The following is a 21,391-nucleotide window of genomic DNA, read 5'->3' as shown; positions in this document are numbered from 1 at the left end:
GAGACTAATTTTTCAGATCTCATAAGTAGATTCATGTTATGATCTTCAGAGATTGTTGATATGACATTTTTCTGAAATATGTATGTTAAGAAATAAAAGTTCAATAACCTTAATTTTTGGTTCTAAAAAGTTACATCTAATTTTTAGATTTTTCCCCTTACATTCTAAATAATTGCTAGAAATGTGTCAATTTTTCTGGCCTTAATTTAAGGTGAGAATATTCAGGTTGCCAACTTCGCTAGGATGGTGCCAAAATAAAGCACTGTAGGTCTTTTTACCTTTCTGGAGGAGGCATATACCTGTATTGTAGCAGGTGCTTAGATTTGAAGGTTCTACATACATTTCAGGAATTTAAAAAAAAATTATTGTGCCAATTTTCCCATATACAGAAAAATTCAAAAGAGTGAAATACTTAACACCTAGATTTAACAGATCATTAAAATTATAATATATTTTTTCTGAACTATTATAAACTACAGCTATCATAACATTTCAGCCCTTAATACGTCAGTATGAACCTCTTTAAAAAAAAAGACACTTTCTACGTGACCGTAATAACATCTCACTAACAAAATCAACAGTAATTTAAAAATATTATCTGATATCCAGCCCACGTTCTGATTTCTTTAGTTACTTTCAGACTGGCTTTTTAAAGTTCGTTTTTTCAAACCAGGATGCATTTGGTTGGATTCCTTTATTCTAGAATGGTTATACCTCCCCTGCCACCTTTTTTCCCACCCTACTTTCACCTGTTGAAGAAACTAAGACAGTAGTCCTGTAGACCAGAGTATTACACCTTCTCCTATATTTTGTGATAAGCTTTACCATGTTACTTTAGTCTCTGAACTTCCTGTAAGTGTCACAAAATCTGGTTGTTCAGCTTCTGTTGATGCTAGGATGGGTCCGTATGTTCAGGTTTAGAATTGTTTTTAAAGCAGAGTATATTTACTGGGAAAATATGAAGATATTTTTGTGAAAATACTTTCATAACCAATGATAACGTTCGTGGAGTGCTCTTCATATTCCTCAAAGCACTTAATAGAAATATTTAAAAAAATAATAGTTAATAAATATTTGTTGATTTGTGTTTTAAAGTTTTTATATACTCCTTTCCTTTAGGCTTGTTATCCCTTTCCTGTCTGAAAAGATATGACAGTTACTTTCTTTTTTCACTACAGATTTTCAGCTACTGATGTTACAAACAAAATATTGGAACATAGAGTTGAGGAAAAGACTTAAACCAGGTAGGTAAATAATAAAAGTCTAAGGAAACAATACAGGGCTTCCCTGGTGGCACAGTGGTTAAGAGCCCACCTGCCATTGCAGGGGACACGGGTTCGAGCCCTGGTCCGGGAAGATCCCACATGCCGCAGAGCAGCTAAGCCCATGTGCCACAACTACTGAGCCTGCACTCTAGAGCCCGCGAGCCACAACTACTGAGCCCGTGTGCCACAACTACTGAAGCCCGCGTGCCTAGGGTCCGTGCTCTGTAACAAAGAAAAGCCACTGCAGTGAGAAGCCTGTGCACTGCAACTAAGAGTAGCCCCCTGCTCGCCCCAACCAGAGAAAGCCCATGCACAGCAACGAAGACCCAACGCAGCCAAAAATGAAATAAAGAAATTAAAAAAAAATAAAAAGTAAAAAAAATAAGCAATACAAGTACCATTCATTTTTATAAAGGTCATTACTGGGATAATTGACAAAACTGGAAAATGAACTGTAGAGTACTATCAATGTTGTTTCCTCAATTTGATAATTGTACCTTGATGATATTGGAATATTCTGAGGTATTTAGGATGAAAGGGGTGTGATGTATGGCAATCTACTTCCAAATGGTTTAGAAAAACTAAATGATATGTAATATGAGAGGGCGTTTGGTGAATTTATGGGCTAATAGGAACTCATTTATTGCCAATGTGGAAGTTGGTCCAATCTTTCTGGAAAGCATTTTGGCAATTTGTCTCAAGTTTTTAGCTTAGCCCAGCAATCTTACTTTTTTTTCTATAGTAATTGTAGGAACACTACAATAAGATGTATATATAAGGATATTTATATGAGAGTTTATGAAATTAATGAATTAATGATAAATTTGCAGTAGCCTAAATAAGAATATGAGGATGACTAAATAAATATAATTAAAAACCATGTAAGCATTAAAAGTGATAATGTAAATCTATTTATTGGCATGTTTGTAATACATTTTTAAGTGTCAAAGCTGGCTACTAAACAATATGAGTAGTATTGATCTATTTTGTCTTTCAAAAAAGGTGCATGTACACAGATACAGGAATACATTTACACAGATAATACGAATGTTTGTTCGTAATTGATTAGTTAGCTGTGATCTTCGTGTGTGTATACGTATATTATACATATACATATATGTGTTTTTATGCACATAGACATTTGGAAAGATGATACTGTATGTTGCCAGTGGTTACTTTTTCATTTGTTTTATTTTATTTTTTTGGCTGCACCGTGGGGCTTGCAGGATCTTACTTCCTGCACTAGGGATCGAACCTGGGCCCTGAGCAGTGGAAGCATGGAGTCTGAACCACTGGCCTGCCAGGGAATTCCCTTTTTTTTTTTTTTTGCGGTATGCGGGCCTCTCACTGTTGTGGCCTCCCCCGTTGCGGAGCACAGGCTCCGGACGCGCAGGCTCCGGACGCGCAGGCTCAGCGGCCATGGCTCACGGGCCCAGCCGCTCCGCGGCATATGGGATCCTCCCAGACCGGGGCACGAACCCGTATCCCCTGCATCGGCAGGCGGACTCTCAACCACTTGCGCCACCAGGGAGGCCCAAGGGAATTCCCTTTTTAAAAAAAAAATTTGTTTTATTTATTTTTTTGGCCATGAGTGGTTATTTTTTATTTTTATTTTTTTAATTAATTAATTTATTTTTGGCTGTGTTGGGTCTTCGTTGCGGCTCGTGGGCTTTCACTAGTTGCGGTGAGCGGGGGCTACTCTTCATTGCAGTGCATGGGCTTCTCATTGCAGTGGCTTCTCTTGTTGCAGAGCACGGGCTCTAGGCATGCGGGCTTCAGTAGTTGTGGCTCACGGGCTCTAGAGCACAGGCTTAGTAGTTGTGGCGCACATGTTTAGTTGCTCTGCGGCATGTGGGATCTTCCTGGACCAGGGATTGAACCCGTGTCCCCTGCATTGGCAGGCAGATTCTTAACCACTGCGGCACCAGGGAAGTCCAACAACATGTGCTTTGATAGTAATACTGGTTATTGTTTTTATAGTTTATTTAACTTTTAGCTGTTGATTTTAAGGGCATTTTCTATTACACTTTTATTTTACATCTTGCTTTTCTTTAACAGATTTTTCTTCTGTTAGTTAAAAATATGGATCCTGGAGCAGAGGGGCCACCAGTTATCAAAGTGACTCCTCTTCAACAAATGCTTGCCTCTTGTACTGGCGCTATACTGACATCACTGATGGGTAAAATAATATGTAGATTATGTAACTGAATGAATCATTGGTTCCATTTGAGTTTTACTATCTGTGAAATAATGATCATATTATCATTCATGCTTCATCATGATAACATGAAAAGAACCCTGGACAGAGAATCAAGAGACTAGAATTTTAGTCCTTGCTTTGCCATTCTCAGGTTGAATGCACGTTGGGATAGTCCTTATTCTCTTTGAAATTAATTTTCCGTCTTTAAAATTAGGGGCTTAGGAGTTCTTTGAGGTCCCTATCAGTATTAAACTTTTATGACTCTATTATCCTTTTTTTTAATAGACAGTAAGAAGATGGAATAAAATATTAGCATAATGAAAAATACAGAAATTGAACAACTTACAGTAGCAACAAATTCGAATTATATTTTACTTTGCTTTAGTAACAGTGAATTGCTTAAATTCCTCTGGACCACATTTTTCTGTCTTTTTTAATGAATTTCTTGTAGACACAGCCAAATGACAGTTAGGTGACAGTTTAGCATTTTAATGAATTTAACTTGGCTAGTTTATTTAAATAAGATAGCAGATGATTAGAAAAAATGTAAACTAATTGCTTTAGAATGTAGTGTCTTTAGGTCAGAATGCTAGGGTTGTAAAGGCTTTAGAGATTTCTAATGTGACGTCCTCATTCTCAGACAGAAAATACAGCCTGCAAATTAAAACCATTCTCCTTTGCTTCACTGTTCCCAAATGGAGTTACACAGTGTGGTAGTAAGGATGATTTATGACTAGCTTACTCAAATTTGCATTATCTGTAGTTTTTGTTTGATATAGGTGAATTTAACAGAATAGGAAGACTTATATTGTTTGATTATTGATTACTTGTAATACAGAGTTATTCTCAAATATTTAAATGGACTTTTGGAACTTTCATTCTTTACCTTTAGATAACATATTTTCTTATAAATACTAGTATTTTAGTTTTAATGCTAAGGGAATTATAGTTGTAGAAATATTATAAATGAGAGTTGAGTACTTGTGAGAGAAGTAATTACATTTTCTCATTGGTACTCTTTTTTTTTTTTTTTTTTTTTTTTGCGGTATGCGGGCCTCTCACTGTTGTGGCCTCCCCCGTCGCGGAGCACAGGCTCCGGACGCACAGGCTCCGGACGCGCAGGCTCAGCGGCCATGGCTCACGGGCCCAGCCGCTCCGCGGCATATGGGATCCTCCCAGACCGGGGCACGAACCCGTATCCCCTGCATCGGCAGGCGGACTCTCAACCACTTGCGCCACCAGGGAGGCCCTCATTGGTACTCTTTTAACAAAATTCAAGGGCAAGAAATTAGAATGTTAACACTCAAAACCACTTTAAGATAAATAATCTTACCCATTATATAGTCATGAGGAAAGGTATCATTCGGTTTATTTTGTGTTCTTTGGACAAATGTCTATACAATTTGTAGGTATCACTTGTTAATTGAGATTTATGTATCTTCATAGTGACACCCTTTGATGTTGTTAAAATTCGACTACAAGCCCAAAACAACCCATTCCCCAAAGGTATGTGTTCTGCTTATCCTGAAAACATTATGTTAGATTTTTAAATGTCGCTGTATTCATTTTTGTTTGAATAATATTCTTTTTGTTAGTTTTTAAAAATTGATGGCTTTATCCTCATGCAGAAACATTTTCTCATTTCTTAGTTGTACATGATGAGGTCTAGGCAGAAAACAAGTACAGTTGACCCTTAAACAATGAGGGGGTTAACACTGCCCACTGTCCATGTAGTTGACTGCCTGTAATTTATAGTTGGCCTTCAGTGTCCACAGTTCCTCTGTTTTTGCAGTTCCTCATCCTTGGATTCAACCAACTACAGATTGTCTAGTACTGTAGTATTTACTATTGAAAAAAATCTGCATAAGTAGACTTTCACAGTTCAAACCTGTGTTGTTCAAGGGTCAACTGCCTGTGTGTATGTGTATATAAAACATATAACACTTTCATGAACCTACTAATTAAAGCAGAGGACAATTTTATATTTGAGTATATGCCTCACAAGTAAGAACAGAATTAAACTCGTAAGGCATTTTAGAATCTAGCTTCCTACTTTAGTCCAAGAGCTGTGCTCATCCTACAGTATTCATCCAACAGTCATCTAATTGTTGCTTGAATAGTGATAGGAAAGTCATTATTTTACCAGGCAGCTTGGTTAATTGCTGGACATTATAGCTTATGTGGACTTTGAGAAGAAAGAGTAGTTATATGTTTTTATTAGATGGGCAAAAACAGCGATTCCTTGATCAATATTTTGCAGTTTTATAAAGATAATGCTGTTTCAAACATTTTTAAATAGCAGAAAACAGACTGTGAGAAAGCTAGCTTTCTCACAGACATAAATGCCACTCTCTTGAATGCATAGCAGTGAGACAATGAACATCAGGCATTGTTTCAGGTGGCTGAAAGGATAGATGGATTGTAGGAAGAGACTGAAAAGTAAAGTAGTTTCCTGTACATTAAAGTTAGACTAATGTATTATGAAATTGACAATTATATATGGTCGAATAGAGAAGACAGTTTTGGCAGCAAGAATGAATCCATTAATGGGAAGGATCATTATTAGAGAAAGTTGTAGTCAGTTAAGAGGGAGCTGACAAATGTCTAGATTGAGCAGTATAAATACAGAGAAAGGGACAAAGCACAGCATTATTTACGTTGGTTGAGAAAAACATATTTTTTCAGTCTTTTTTCAATTGATGTATAACATTGTATTAGTTTTAGGTGTACACTGTAATGATTTCATATATGTATATATTGAAAAATGATTACCACAATAAATTTAGTCAACTTTCATAACCTCACAGTTAATAAATTTTTTTCCATGTAATGAGATCTTTTAAGATCTACTCTCTTAGCAACTTTCAGATATACATTAGATTTCATAATATATTTTTGTCTGAATTGCCCTTACATACCGCAGGGTTTTCTTCTGGTCAAATAGAGAAGATGTACACCCATGCTGTCTTTTCAAAACAGGTTTTCTCCTCTGTCTTCCCTCTCCACTCCCTCAGATAACCGAAAACAATTTATTTCCATGTGCATTTGCTGACTGAAGTCCTGAAAACGTAATCCACTAATTTACTCAATTGCTTTTCACCACTGTGAGTTTACAGCCCAGTGCTATGTCATTAAACAAATCAAATTATTTATGTTTCATCCTAAAAGGTGAAGACAAAGTTATGTCTTTGTGTAGCCTGCTCATCGTACTTTCATTTTGTTCATATGTAAAAATAATACGGTTTTGTGAAATAATCACTGACTGTTAGAATCTTCTTTGTTAGGAAAATGTTTCTTATATAGTAATGGACTTATGGATCATCTATGTGTTTGTGAAGAGGAAGGCAACAAAGCATGGTATAAGAAGCCAGGACGTTTCCAGGGAACATTGGTAAAGAGATTATATTATTTATAATCACAGTATGTTTTCTATTCTAATATTTACTCTTATATATGAAATATTTAACGATTACAGGAGAGTAAATGTCCATCAGGTAGTTAGCATACTTATCCACAGTTAAAAAGTAGACACTGAAGCAGGAAAGGGAAAGTACTTTTTTTGCTTTTAATTCTTTGCTAACTTTATTTTCATCTGTTTATGCTTAGGGAGTAGGTTTTCTTAAACTTTTTTATTTTGAGATACTTGTAGATCATATACAATTTTAAGAAAAATATACAGACACACCCTCTGTACCCTTTTTCCAGTTTCCCCCAGTGGTAACATGTGACAAGATGAGTACAGTAGACCACAGGATATTGACATTGATACAGTGAAGATACAGACAATTCCATCACTGCAAGGATTCTTCCTATTTCCCTTTTATAGCTACATCCACTTCTTAACTCCTGGCAATCACTAATCTGTTTTCTATTTATATAATTTTGTCACTTCAAGAATGTTACATAAATGAAATAACATAGAACATTTTGGGTTTGGCACTTTTCACTTAATTATCTGAAGATTCATTCAAGTTGTTTAATGTATCAATAGTTTGTTCCTTTTTATTACTCACTAGTATTACATGGTATGGATGTACCACAGTTTGTTTTCTGAGTGGTTTCCAGTTTTTGGCTCTGAATAAAACTGCTACATACATTCATTCACAGGTTTTTGTGTGAAAGTAAGTTTAAGAAAAAACTGCTCACGGTTTTTCTCTCTGAACATTCTACTTAGAACACTTCTGAACCGATATGTGGGTTTTTTTCCCCATACCAAGCAACTCTCCAGGGGACACAAACTGGGTATTCTACAGTTTAACTCAATTCTGACACCATCTACCTGGAGTTAGTGTCAGGTCCCACAGGACTGCTCCCACTTCAGATGCCACTTGCAAGTCCAGGTTGTCACCTATGTTTCTGACTGACTGGCTGTAAATCAGAGGTTCCCAAGATTTCCTCTTGGGTTCAGTGATTTGCTAGAACAGCTCACAGAACTCAGAAAACAGTTTACTTACTGGATTACTAGTTGATTATGAAAGGATACAACTCAGGACAGCCAGACAGAAGAGATGCGTAGGGCAAGGCTTGGGGGAAGGGTGTGGAGCTTCCATGTCCTCTCCAGGTGTGTCACTCTCCCAGCACCTCCCTGTGTTCACCAACCTGGAAGCTTCCAAAGGCCATTCTTCAGAGATTTTTATGGAGGCTTCATTACGTAGACACGATTGATCAAATTACTGGCCCTTGGTGACTGACTAAACCTCCAGTTCTGCCTCCCTTCCCAGAACCCCTGAGGTTGGGGACTGGGGTAGGGTGGGGAGGCTGGGACTAAAAGTTCCAGCCTTCTAATCAAGTGGTTGGTTCCTCCTGGCAACCAGCCCCCATCCTTTGGTTCTCTAGGGCCGTTCCAAAAATCACCTCATTAACATAAACTTAGGTGTGGTTGAAAGAGGCTTGTTGTGAATAACAAAAGACACTACTTCCACCTCTTATCCTCCGGAGCTGTTTCAGGACTGAGAACAAAAGACCAAAAATTATCAACAAAAGATGCTTCCTTTGCTCTGTATTAATTAGGAAATTATAAGAGTTTTGGAGCTGTGTGCCAGGAACCATGGATTAAGGCCAAAATGTATATTTCTTATTATTAATCATAATATCACTGTTAGTCTTCATTTCTCTGGGGTAAATGTCCATGAGTGCAGTTGTTGGGTCATATGGTAGTTGCATGTTTAAGGTTTAAGAAACTGCCAACCTGTTTACGAGACTGGTAGGACCATTTTACATTCCCAGTGGCAATGTATGACTGATCTAATTTCTCCACAACCTCACTAGCATTTGGTGTTGTCACTATTTTTATTTTAGCAATTATGATAGGTGTGTAGTAATATCTCATTGTGGTTTTAATTTACATTTCCCTGGTGGTTAGTGATGTTGAAAACCTATTCATGTGTTTATTAGCCATCAGTATATCCTCTTCAGTGAAATGGCTCTTCGTGTCTTTTGCCCATTTTCTAATTTAACTGTTGGTATTTTTACTGTTAAGTTTTAAATGCTCCTTATACTATCTAGATATGAGTCCTTTGTTAAATGTGTGATTACTAAACATTCTTTCCCACTCTAACTTCCCTTCCTATACCCTTAAACAAAGTCTTTCATGGAGTAAAAGTTATTAATTTTGATGAAGTCCAATTTGTCAATTTTTTCTTTATAGATCATGCTTTTGCTGTCAAATCTAAGAACTATTTACCCTAAGATCTGAAGATTCTTCTCCTGTTTTTAAAGTCCTTGATCCATTTGAGTCATTCTTATATAATGTATGGGTTTGAGGTTGAAGTTTGATCCTTTTTGTTTTAGCATGTGGTTGTCCAGTTGCGTTTGTTGAAAAGGCTATCTTTCCTCCATTAAGATGCTTTTGCACATTGTCAGAAATCACTTGGGCATATTGTGTGATTTCTAGGTTGTTTATTCTGTAACATTTGTCTGTTACCTACATCAATACCACATGGTCTTAGTGTAGCTATAGAATAAGTCCTGAAATCAGGTAAACTGATTCCTCCCACTTTATTCTTATTTTTCTTTTTGAAAGTTGTTTTAGCTATTTCCAACTTTTCTTTGTCTTTCCATATAAATTTTAGACCTATCTATCGACCTATCAATAGATAGGTAGGTATCTGTATCTCACATTTTCTTTATCCATTCATCTATTTACGTTGCTTTCATATCTTGGTTATTGTAAATAATGCTTCAGTGAACATAGGGTGCATACACCTTTTTGAATTAGTATTTTTGTTTTCTTTGTATACATACCCACGAGTGGAATTGCTGGGTCATGTGGTACTTCTACTTAAAGTTTTTTGACGAAGCTTCATACTGTTTTCCATTGTGGCTGCACCAATTTACATTCCCACCAACAGTGCATAAGAGTTCCCTTTTCTCCACATCCATGCCAACACTTGTTATTTGTTGTCTTTTGGATAATAGCCATTTTTACAGGTGTGAGGTGATATCTCATTGTGGTTTTGATTGGCATTTCCCTGATGATTAGTGATGGTGAGCATCTTTTCATGTGCCTGTTGGCCATCTTTATGTCTTCTTTGGAAAAATTTCTGTTTAGATTCTCTGCCAATTTTTTAATCAGGTTTTTTTTTTTGGTTCTTTTGATGTTCAGTTCTATAAGTTCTTTGTATATTTTGGGTATTCACCACCTGTTGGATATATCATTTGCAAATATTTTCTCCTGTTGCAGTGGGTAGCCTTTTAGTTTTTTGTTTTTTTTTTTTTTTTCTGTACGCGGGCCTCTCACTGTCGTGGCCTCCCCCATTGCGGAGCACAGGCTCCGGACGCACAGGCCCAGTGGCCATGGCTCACGGGCCCAGCCTCTCCGCGGCATGTGGGATCTTCCCAGACCGGGGCACGAACCCATATCCCCTGCATCGGCAGGCGGACTCTCAACCACTGCGCCACCAGGGAAGCCCTAGCCTTTTAGTTTTGTTGACAGTTTTCTTTGCTGTGCAAAATCTTTTTAGTTTGATGTAGTCCCATTTGTTTATTTTTCCTTTTGTTTCCCTTGCCTGAGGAGACATATCCAAAAAAATATTGCAAAGACCAATGTCAAAGAGCATACTGCCAATGTTTTCTTCTTCTTTTTAAAAAATTATTTATTTTATTTATTTTGGCTGCACCAGGTCTTAGTTGCAGTACACGGGATCTTCGTTGCAGCATGGGGGATCTTTAGTTGTGGCATGTGGACTATTTTTTTTTTTTTGTGGTACACGGGCCTCTCACTGTTGTGGCCTCTCCCGTTGTGGAGCACAGGCTCCGGACGTGCAGGCTCAGCAGCCATGGCTCACGGGCCCAGCTGCTCCGCGGCGTGTGGGATCTTCCTGCACTGGGGCACGAACCCGTGTCCCCTGCATCAGCACGCGGACTCTCAACCACTGTGCCACCAGGGAAGCCCAGCATGTGGACTCTTAGTTGTGGCATGGGAACTCTTAGTTGCGGCATGCATGTGGGATCTAGTTCCCTGACCAGGGATTGAACCCAGGCCCCATGCATTGGGAGCACAGAGTCTTACCCACTGCACCACCAGGGAAGTCCCCTGCCTATGTTTTTTTCTATTAAGATTTTTGCCTTCGGGTCTTAAGTTTAAGTCTTTAATCCGTTTTGAATTTTTTTAAATTAATTAATTTATTTTTAGCTGTGTTGAGTCTTCATTGCTGCATGTGGTCTTTCATGGGCTTCTCATTTCTCATTGAGGTGGCTTCTCTTATTGTGGAGCACAGGCTGTAGGCGTACGGGTTTCAGTAGTTGTGGCAAGCGGGCTTAGTAGTTGTGGCTCGCAGGCTCTAGAGCACAGGCTCAGTAGTTGTGCACAGGCTTTGTTGCTCCGTGGCATGTGGGATCTTCCTGGAGCAGGGATTGAACCCGTGTCCCATGCATTGGCAGGCAGTTTTGTTTTTTTGTTTTTTTGTTTTTGTTGTTGTGGTACGCGGGCCTCTCACTGCTGTGGCCTCTCCCGTTGTGGAGCACAGGCTCCAGATGCGCAGGCTCAGCGGCCATGGCTCACAGGCCCAGCTGCTCCGCGGCATGTGGGATCTTCCCGGTCCGGGGCACGAACCTGTGTCCCCTGCATCGGCAGGCGGACTCTCAACCACTGCGCCACCAGGGAAGTCCCTGAATTTATTTTTGTGCATGGTGTGAGAGAGTAGTCCAGTTTGATTCTTTTGCATGTAGCTGTCCAGTTTTCCCAACACTGTTTATTGAAGAGGCTGTCTTTTCCTCATTGTATATTCTTGCCTCCTTTATTATAGATTAATTGCCCACTTAAGTGTGTGGGTTCATTCCTGGGCTCTTAATTCTGTTCTATTGATCTATGTGTCTGTTTTTGTGCCAGTACCATATTGTTTTGATTACTATAGCTTTATAATATGTTTGGAATCAGGGACAATGATACCTCCAGCTTTGTTGTTCTTTCTCAAGATTGTTTTGACAATTCAGGGTCTTTTGTGTTTCCATACAAATTTTAGAATTATTTGTTCTAGTTCTGTGAAGAATGCCATTGGTATTTTGATAGGTATTGCATTGAATCTGTAGATTTCCTTTGGCAGTATGATCATTTTAACTATTAATTCTTTTTTTAAAAATTTATTTTATTAATTTTTTATTTTGGGCTGCATTGGGTCTTCGTTGCTGTGCACGGGCTTTTTCTCTAGTTGCGGTGAGTGGGGGGCGCTATTCTTCATTGCAGTGTGTAGGCTTCTCATTGCGGTGGCTTCCCTTTGTTGTGGAGCATGGGCTCTAGGTGCCCGGGCTTCAGTAGTTGTGGCACTCAGTCTCAGTAGTTGTGGCACTCAGGCTCAGTAGTTGTGGCTCATGGGCTCTAGAGTGCAGGCTCAGTAGTTGTGGCGCACGGGCTTAGTTGCTCCACGGCATGTGGGATCTTCCTGGTCCAGGGATAAAACCCGTGTCCCCTGCATTGGCAGGTGGATTCTTAACCACTGCGCCACCAGGGAAGTCCCAACGGTATTAATTCTTCCAATCCAGGAACATCTGTTTGTGTCATCTTCAATTTCTTATAATTTTCTGAGTTCAGTATTTTACCTCCTTAGATTTATTCCTAGGTATTTTATCCTTTTTTATGTGATTGTGAATGGGATTATTTCCTTAATTTCCCTTTCTGATAGCTTGTTGTTAGTGTATAGAAATGCAACAGATTTCTGTGTATTAATTTACATTCTTGCAATTTTACCAAATTCATTGAGGAGCTCTAGTATTTTTCTGCTAGCATCTTTAGGATTTACTATGTATAGTATCATGTCATCTGCAAACAGTGACAGTTTTACTTCTTCCTTTCCAATTTGGATTCCTTTTTTTTTTTTCTTCTCTGACTGCTGTGGCTAGGACTTCCAAAACTATGTTGAATAAACTATAGTGAATAAAAGTGGTGAGAGTGGGCATCCTTGTCTTGTTCCTGATATTAGAGGAAGTGGTTTCAGCTTTTAACTGTTGAGTATGATGCTAGCTGTGGGCTTGTTGTATATGGCTTTTATTATGTTGAGGTATGTTCCCTCTATAACCATATACCCACTTTGTTGAGAGTTTTTATCATGAATGAATGTTGAATTTTTGCAGAAGCTTTTTCTGCATCTGTAGAGATGATCATATGGATTTTATTCTTCAGTTTGTTAATGTGGTGTATAATTGATTTATGGATATTGAACCATCCTCGCATCCCTGGGATAAATCCCACTTGATCCTGGTGTATGATCCCTTTTGATCATTGTTTATCTTATTGTTGAATTCGGTTTGCTCATACTTTATTGAGGATTTTTGCATCTGTGTCATCAGTGATATTGGCCTGTCATTTTCTTTTTTGGTGTGATATCTTTGTCTGGTTTTGGTATCAGGGCATTGCTGGCCTCATAGAATGAGTTCAGAAGTGTTCCTTCCTCTGCAATTTTTTGGAATAGTTTTGGAAGGATAGGTGTTAACTCTTCTCTAAGTGGTAGAATTTACCTGTGAAGCCATGTGGTCCTGGACTTTTGTTTGTTGGGAGTTTGTAAATTACTGATTCAGTTTCATTACTGGCATTTCATCTGTTTGTATTTTCTGTTTCTTCCTGGTTCAGTGTTTGGAGAGTGTACATTTAGGAATTTTTCCATTTTTTTCTTGGTCATCCATTTTACTGGCATATAGTTGTTCATAGTAATCTATTATGATCCTTTGTATTTCTGTGGTGCCAGTTGTAAGATCCCATTTTGATTTATAGGTTTTTGTGTATATATTCCTTTGCTGAGGCTTTCTAATTTTTCATTAGTTTCAGACATGTTTGTAAGTGATCATTCAGTGATTCGTATGTTGACTGTTTTAAAATCTTTGTCAGATAATTCTAATTTCTGTCAGTCTCAGTGTTGGTATCTATTTATTGTCTCTTTTCATTCAGTCTGACATCTTCCTGCTTATTTATTTATTTATTTATTTGCCATGCTGTGCGGCTTGCGGGATCTTAGTTCCCCGACCAGGGATCGAACCCGGGCCCCTGGCAGTGAGAGCGCCAAGTCCTAACCACTGGACCACCAGGGAATTCCCTCTTTCTGCTTCTTAAAATGACAAGTGATTTTTTCTTTTTTACTGAAACCAGGAAATTTTGAGTATTATGTTATGCAACTCTGAATCTCATTTAAACATTCTATTTTAACTGGCCTTTTTGACACTGTTAACTCAGGAAGAGGGGTGCCACCCTGTTATGTCTGGGCAGAACTGGAAGTCCAGGTTCCTCACTCAGCCTCCACTGACACATAGGGTATGGGAGAGGGCTCTTTGCTGTTGGACAGTATGGTCTGAATGTTTGTGTCCCCCTCCAAATTCATATGCTGAAATCCTTATGCCTGATGCAGTTGTTTTAGGAGGTGGAGCCTTTGGGAGTTGATTAGGCCATGAGGGCAGAGACCTCATGAGATTAATGCCCTTAGTAAAGAGACCCCAGAGAGTTCCCTTGCCCCTTCTGCCTTGTGAGGACACAGTGAGAAGTCTGAGATCCAGAAGAGGACCCTCATTTGACCTTGCCAGCACCCTGATCTTGGACTTGCAGCCTTAAGAACTGTGAGAAATAAATTTATGTTGTTCATAAGCTATCCAGTCTGTGGTGTTTTGTTTAGCAGCCTTAACAGACTAAGACAGTGGGTGTGGAATTTCTGACTCCCCTTGTGATTTCCACTGCCACTGGTGGGGGGCGGTAGTCTCATTACTGTCAAGTGATGGTAAAAGTCCTGATTCTCCACTACTCCTTCTCTGATAGCACTGTAAGAACCCTTAGCATATTCATCATTGTTAGTTAAAAATCCCCAGTCTGATCCTTCCAAAATCTCTGCCATATCTGAATCTGGTTCTGATGCTTCGTTTGTTTCTTCAGACTATATTTTTTGCCTTTTAGCATGCTTTGTAATTCTTTTCATTGAAAGCTGGACATGATGTATTTGGTTAAAAGACTGAGGTAGATAGACCTTTAATGTGAGCTTTATCTGGCTAGACATTAGGCTATGTTTACTGCTTGTAATAGCTGTGTTGTCAGAGACTAAAATTTCCTCTACTGTCCTAGTTTTTGTCTTGCCTGTTGTCTTTGGGTTTTCCTGGAGACTCCTCAGATAGTAAAATAGTTTCCCTTGAGTGTAAGGTTTTTTTTTAAGGAGAATAGAGATTTGGGCATATTTCAAAAATGGTTACTTTTCCCCTTACCCTGCTGGAAACAGGAGGGGATTTTTCTCTGATCCTAACAGTGAGAATATGGTAGGGCTCATGGAACTGAAACTCATGAAAGCATAAGGACCCTCCTACAGTAGCCCCCTCAGAGTTTTTGATTCTTGAGTTAGTCTACACTGAGCAATCTGTCAATTATAAAGTTTTCCTATTGGTTTTCTGCTTCTTACTTTGGGCTTCTACTCTATTTAGCTGTGAGTGAGTCTCTGTCTGTCTTTTTTACTGAAAAAAGACACAGTGTTCAAGGCAGCAGTTTGACCTGTGACCTCAATTCTCTGATCAGTCTAAGAGGAGTTGTTGATTTTTCATTTTGTTCAGGTTTTTTCTTGTTGTGAGGACGGAAGTGATGACTTCCAAGCTCTTTACATATAGGACCAGAAATCAGAATTCTTCTTTGGATTTATTTTGGTCATTGTCTTCTACTTTCTTGGGTGGAAACATGGATTATTGATTTTCAGCCTTTCTTTTCTCAGCTCAGCATTTAAAGCCATAAATTTCCTTCAAAGCACTAAATTAGATGTGTTCCACAAATTTTGATGTTGTGTTTCCATTATCAGTTGAAATATTTTCTCATTTCCTTTGTAATTTTTTTTGCCATGGATTATTTAGAAGTCCAATATTCAATTTCCCAATAATTGGATTTTTTTCGAGATATCTTATTGTTCCTGATTTCTAATTTAATTCCAATGGGGTCAAAGGAACATACTCTGTAAGTTTTCAGATTTTTGAAATTTATTGAGTCTTGTGTAATGGACCTACATATGATCTGTCTTGGTGATTATTTTTAGTGCACTTTAAAACCTGTATTCTGCAGTTGTTGGGTATAGTGTTCTATAAACCATTAGGTCAGGGTGGCTGATGCTTCATTTAGATCTTCTGAATTCTTACAGATTTTTAAAATTATTCTATCATTCTCTGATAGAGGATATAATAAACTTTAGTTATGATTGAGGATTTGTCTGTTTTCTTTTTTAGTTCTGTCAGGTTTGCTTCATGGGTTTTGAACCTCTCATTAGGAACATTCACTTGATATGTTTTCTGATACATTTTTATTACAATGAAATCTCTTTATCACCAGTAATGTTCATTATCTTGAAGTCTTTTATCTGTATGTAATATAGCCACCTTTCAGCTTTCTCATATTAGTGTTTATATGGCCTCTTTTTCCATTCGTTTACTCCAAGACAGTCATATAGTTGTGCCTTGTTTTTTTACCCTAGAGGCTCTTCAGGTAGGATCTGAGACTTTTGCAGTTCTTTTAGCTGTGATCATCTGTTGTTTTACAGGAGCCCTGTTGATATAGTGGCTTTTAATTGGGAAATTTAGTCCTTTAGTATAATTTTTCATGTGGTTGGGTGTTAATCTACTATCTCTGTATGGGTTTTTTTTTTTTTTTCCTAACTGCTCCCCTTTTCCCTCATTTCTTGCCTTTTTGGGGATTATTTGAATTTTAATAATATTACATTGATTTCTCCATTCCCATTTCTAGGGAGACAGTTCTTCAAAAGTGTTTCACATTTCTTCATATCTTGTAAGCATGGCACTGGCTGCCCTTTGTTCCCGACCATCTTTTCAAGGATGTTTGTAGAGTGAATAACCTTGGAAGATTCAGTGCTTCCCTCTAGAGCAAGGGGATGGCATCCTTACTTCCTATTATAAAGGATTTGGATTCCCTAAGGTCAGATTTTCTTTCCTGTAATGCAGTCCCACTGTGTGTTTGGGTGTCATCTATCCTTCTTCACATTGCCCTGTGGAAATTGGGGCTCAGGAAACAGGCATCAAAATGCTGATACTCTGGCTGCTGCTACTGCCGCAAGTAATAAACTGTATGTCTCACCCCAGAGAGTTCTGTCCTTACCATCTCTCATGATACCGTGGCAGGCTGACTTGCTAACTAGCAAGTAGAGTGAAATCTCAGACCCCTTACAGGCTTGACATCCTTTACTCCTTCCTCTTCCTTTGTGCTATTGCTTCATTGATAGTCCATCTTGTTACCTTACAAATTCCACAATTCACAATTAGAATTTTTGATTTAAATAGTCTTATGTCTTTTAAATAATTAAGAAAAAAGAGAGAAATACATATTTTACATGTAACCACTTATTTACCATTTCTTTTGTACTTCCTGCCTTTCTGAAGATTGTAGTTACAATGTGCCATCATGACCCTTTATCCTGAAGAACTTTTTACAGCATTTCTTTAGTGAAGGTATTTTGGCAATGCAGTCTCTAAGTTTTTGTTCTTACAGAAATGTCTTTATAAAGCATTTTTGAAGTGTGTTTGGCAGCATATAGAATTCTGGCTTCGTTTTTTTTCAGCACCTTAAATATGTCATCACATTGTCTTTTGGCCTTTCATGTGTCTGGTGAGAAGTTAGTCTTCATTTATCATCCTTTCCCTATATGTATTTTGTCATTTTTCTTTTGTTTGTTTGTTTGGGTTTGGTTTTTTAAATAATTCTTTCTTATCGTGTTCTGAATTCACAGCATTTTTTTAAAATTTATTTTTAATTTTATTTATTTTTGGGTGTGTTAGGCCTTCATTGCTGCGTGAGGGCTTTCTCTAGTTGCGGCGAGCAGGGGCTACTCTTTGTTGCAGTGCGTAGGCTTCTCATTGTGGTGGCTTCTCGTTGCGGAGCACATGCTCTAGGTGCATGGGCTTCAGTAGTTATGGCATGCGGGCTCAGTAGTTGGGGCACATGGGCTTAGTTGCTCCATGGCATGTGGGATCTTCCTGGACCAGGGATCGAACCCGTGTCCTCAGCATTGGCAGGCGGATTCTTAACAACTGTGCCAGCAGGGAAGTCCCTGTTTGTTTTTATTCAGTTGGGATTTTTTTTGAGATTTTGGGCTCTGATATCTTTCACTAATTTGGGGAAGTTTTGGTCATCATTTCATCAGGTAATTTCCTGTTCTGTTTCCTTTCCTCTATGACTCCACATAAACCTGTGTTATACCACTTGATATTTTCCCCTCAGGTCTCTGAGGCTCTGCTAATTTTTCTTCATTCTCTTTTTTTGGCCACGCTGCACAGATTGCTGGATCATAGTTCCCTGATCAGGGATTGAACCGGGCCCTTGGCAGTGAAAATGCAGAGTCCTAACCACTGGACTGCCAGGAAATTCCCATTTTTCTTCATTCTTTTTCTCTTCCTTCTTCAGATTTAATAAGTTCTGTCTTCAACTCCAATGACTCCTTGATGTCTTCTTTCTGCTATTAAGCCCACTTAGTGAATTTTTCGTTTCAGGTTTAGAATTTTCATTTGGCAGTTTTTTTTTTTTTTTTTTGGCGGTACGTGGGCCTCTCACTGTTGTGGCCTCTCCCGTTGTGGAGCACAGGCTCCGGACGCGCAGGCTCAGCTGCCATGGCTCACGGGCCCAGCCGCTCTGCGGCATGTGGGATCTTCCCGGTCCGGGGCACGAACCCGTGTCCCCTGCATCGGCAGGCGGACTCTCAACCACTGCGCCACCAGGGAAGCCCTCATTTGGCAGTTTTTTTATAGTAACTATTTCCTTGCTGAAATTACAAATTTTTCCATTCATTATGCATACATCATCTTTTAAATTCTTGAACGTGTTTATAATAGGTGCTTTGGAATGCTTGTCTGCTGATTGCATCATCTTAATCATCTCAGTGTTGGTTTCTGTTGACTACTTTTTCTTTGAGTATGGGCACAGTTTCTTGTTTCTTTTTATGTCTAATGAATTTTGATTGGATAGTGAACATTATGAAGAATGCATTGTAAAGACTGTGGATTTTTTTTTTATATTCTTCTAAAGAGTCGGTTCTGTTCTAGAAGGCAGTTAACTTTGGCTGGATTCAGCCTTTCACACTCAGGCACCATTGTGGTGGGCTGCAGCTGAAATTTCCACCCAGCCTTTAGTTGCTGGGGGTTTGTTTGTTTTTGCCAGAACTCTGTTGTCTTCTCCTGGGGTTGCATAATTTAGTGGTGAGCCACGTTTTGTGGCTGATTTTGTCTCTAAATTTGGGGGCTTATGTCCTCTGCAGCCTTTTTTCCTAGGATTTCCCTTGTAACTTTCTGATTAGTCTACCAGACTGAACTCTGATATTTGCCATCTCAAGCAAGTAAACGTGCTTTTCCTTGCAACTCCCACAGGCAAAAAGCTGTAAATTTGCAAATCTCACTCATTGCACTTTGTCTTTCAACAGTAAGCTTCCCTATAGTTTCTACTTGCTTTTGGTTCTTCTCCAGAGACTTCAGATATTGGGTTTAAATAATATTTTCTCAGATTTCATAATTGGACAGGAGAGTTAATCTCTGCTATTCGTCCACTTCCTTTTTATAATAATCTTTGAAAACATTGCTTCTAAGCCCTAAGTAGAACAATCCCAAGCTGAGTAATGTAGATTTTATTCTGTAAGCAGGAAGTATCATCCAGAAATGCTTTACTTGTGTTTGAAAGTTGATAAAAATTCTTTTTATTTTTTTTAAAGAATGGGCATAGATAAATCTGAGAAGCTTTTATTTTAGAAATAAGTGCTTGAAAGAAGCAAGTTACCAATCAGTTATCACTATAAACTTTTTTTGTATATAAGGTTCAGGTATATATTTTGACCACTTCTTTCTATTATAATTTTAGGATGCCTTCTTGAAAATCATTCGAAATGAGGGCATTAAATCCCTGTGGAGTGGCCTTCCTCCTACCTTGTAAGTTGAACTTTAATATTTTTCTTACTAAATGATGGTTGTTATTTTGCCTTATAATCAGCCTCGTTGGACAACATCATGCATTTTTAATGTTAGTGCTTTTTCATTTTCTAGAGTATTTTTTTGTGAATCTCACAGCTATCCACATATTTGATGATTTGCTGAAAGGATTCACAGGACCTAAAGAAGGTGATACTCATGTCTGCAGTTTATTACAGCAAAAGAAACGAAGCAGAATCAGTAAGGGGAAAGGACACAACAGGAGTTGACCAGGCAAAGGCACCCTGAGCCCGCCCGAGTGACACTGCAGAGTGTGTGCTGCTTCTCCCAGCACTGAGCTGCAGCCGCACACGCAGTGTTTCTGTCTCATGCAGCCCTGGAGTCTGAGTCTAGGGCTTGTATTGCGGGCTGGTGACATAGGCACATTCTGTTTGTGACCAGCTGTGATTACCAAAACTCCAGCACCCCTTAAAAGCAAGGAGATGTTTACCAAAAATCACATCATTTGCACAAATCAACCTAGACAAGCTGGTTTAGTGCTCCAGACATACAGAAAAACCTTGTTATAGGGAATATTCCAAGGGCTAAATTCCTTGGGGGTGACCAAAGGTCAAGCAGGCAGATAGATCCTCCTGAAGATACAGATTAGAGCAGCTGGGCCTGCTGTGTTCACTTTGGTGCACAAGCAGTTTTTTTTTCATGTTCAGAAATTAAGAATTTAGTGTTCATTTGACTTTATTTTACTAAAATAATGAGAGGTATTGTGCTATGTATACTTTCCTTTTCCAGATAATTATAATTCTCTACTAACTAGCTATTATATGAATTAACATGACAAGCTAGTAAGGCTGAATGTAAAAATCCCATAATATCTTGACTTTCTCTGCCTCCTTTCTTTCTAATTTATCTTTTTATAGAGCAAATTAGTCAGTTTTGAGGCATATATTCTAAACAGTGCCTGAGGTTATAAAGTTAGCGGTAGATCCAAGAGAAGCAGTCGGTCTTGTTCCTACATTCTCATCGTCACACTTCACTGTAGAACATTAGGCATTTCCATGTGTGGTCTGTTAAATGTCCTTGGTTAGGCCATAAAGAGAGACTGTTTTTTTGTTGCATTAATATTTATGACATGATAGTACCTGCAACTTTGTGTTTAATTAATAACTCCCTCTTGATATTTTCATTTAAAAGAATAAGTCATTGGAATTTCCTCAAAACTCTAGTATATATAATTCCAGCGACATTAATTGTAATTTATTTTCAGTCATAAGTAGGTATGGTATATGGTCCACAGTTCAAAAGAATTTTACAATTGTGCTTGTACTTTTAACTTTAGCGATTTTCATGTTATCATAATGTAGTTGGGGAGGAAGACCAGAAACAGAATAAGTCAAGGAGGTAGCGAAGTGTCCTCATTTGTCTTTTCCTATTTATGACCTGACTGGGTGCTATGTAACTTAACTTCTCAACTACAATATAAACCTTTGGAGAGCACATCCGTACTTTACACCTTTTGGTTGCCCAAGTTAAACACTAATAATTTGTTAAATTAAAAAAAAAATTGATC

General features: G+C 38.4%; 1 protein-coding gene and 1 non-coding gene across 3 annotated transcripts in view; one reads left to right on the top strand and one right to left on the bottom strand.

The window, feature by feature from the left end:
- The window catches only part of SLC25A40 (solute carrier family 25 member 40), a 54,540-nt gene that overhangs the window by 21,458 nt on the left and 11,691 nt on the right, over nt 1–21,391 (top strand). For both annotated transcript variants that reach the window (XM_060108104.1, XM_060108103.1), the window contains 5 exons: nt 1,179–1,244; nt 3,324–3,444; nt 4,912–4,971; nt 6,750–6,856; nt 19,757–19,824. In XM_060108104.1, the coding sequence (XP_059964087.1) occupies nt 3,348–3,444; nt 4,912–4,971; nt 6,750–6,856; nt 19,757–19,824 (332 nt within the window). In that variant the 5' untranslated portion in view covers nt 1,179–1,244; nt 3,324–3,347. The remainder of the gene's footprint in view (nt 1–1,178; nt 1,245–3,323; nt 3,445–4,911; nt 4,972–6,749; nt 6,857–19,756; nt 19,825–21,391) is intronic.
- On the bottom strand, nt 13,911–13,983 carry TRNAE-CUC (transfer RNA glutamic acid (anticodon CUC)). The gene has a single exon. It is a non-coding gene; the product is annotated as a tRNA-Glu (tRNA).

This window comes from Mesoplodon densirostris, chromosome 9 (genome assembly GCF_025265405.1).
Source record: "Mesoplodon densirostris isolate mMesDen1 chromosome 9, mMesDen1 primary haplotype, whole genome shotgun sequence".
NCBI classification, from domain to species: domain Eukaryota; kingdom Metazoa; phylum Chordata; class Mammalia; order Artiodactyla; family Ziphiidae; genus Mesoplodon; species Mesoplodon densirostris.
Note: the sequence above shows the minus strand (reverse complement) of the source record. Positions and strands in the feature narration are given on the sequence as shown.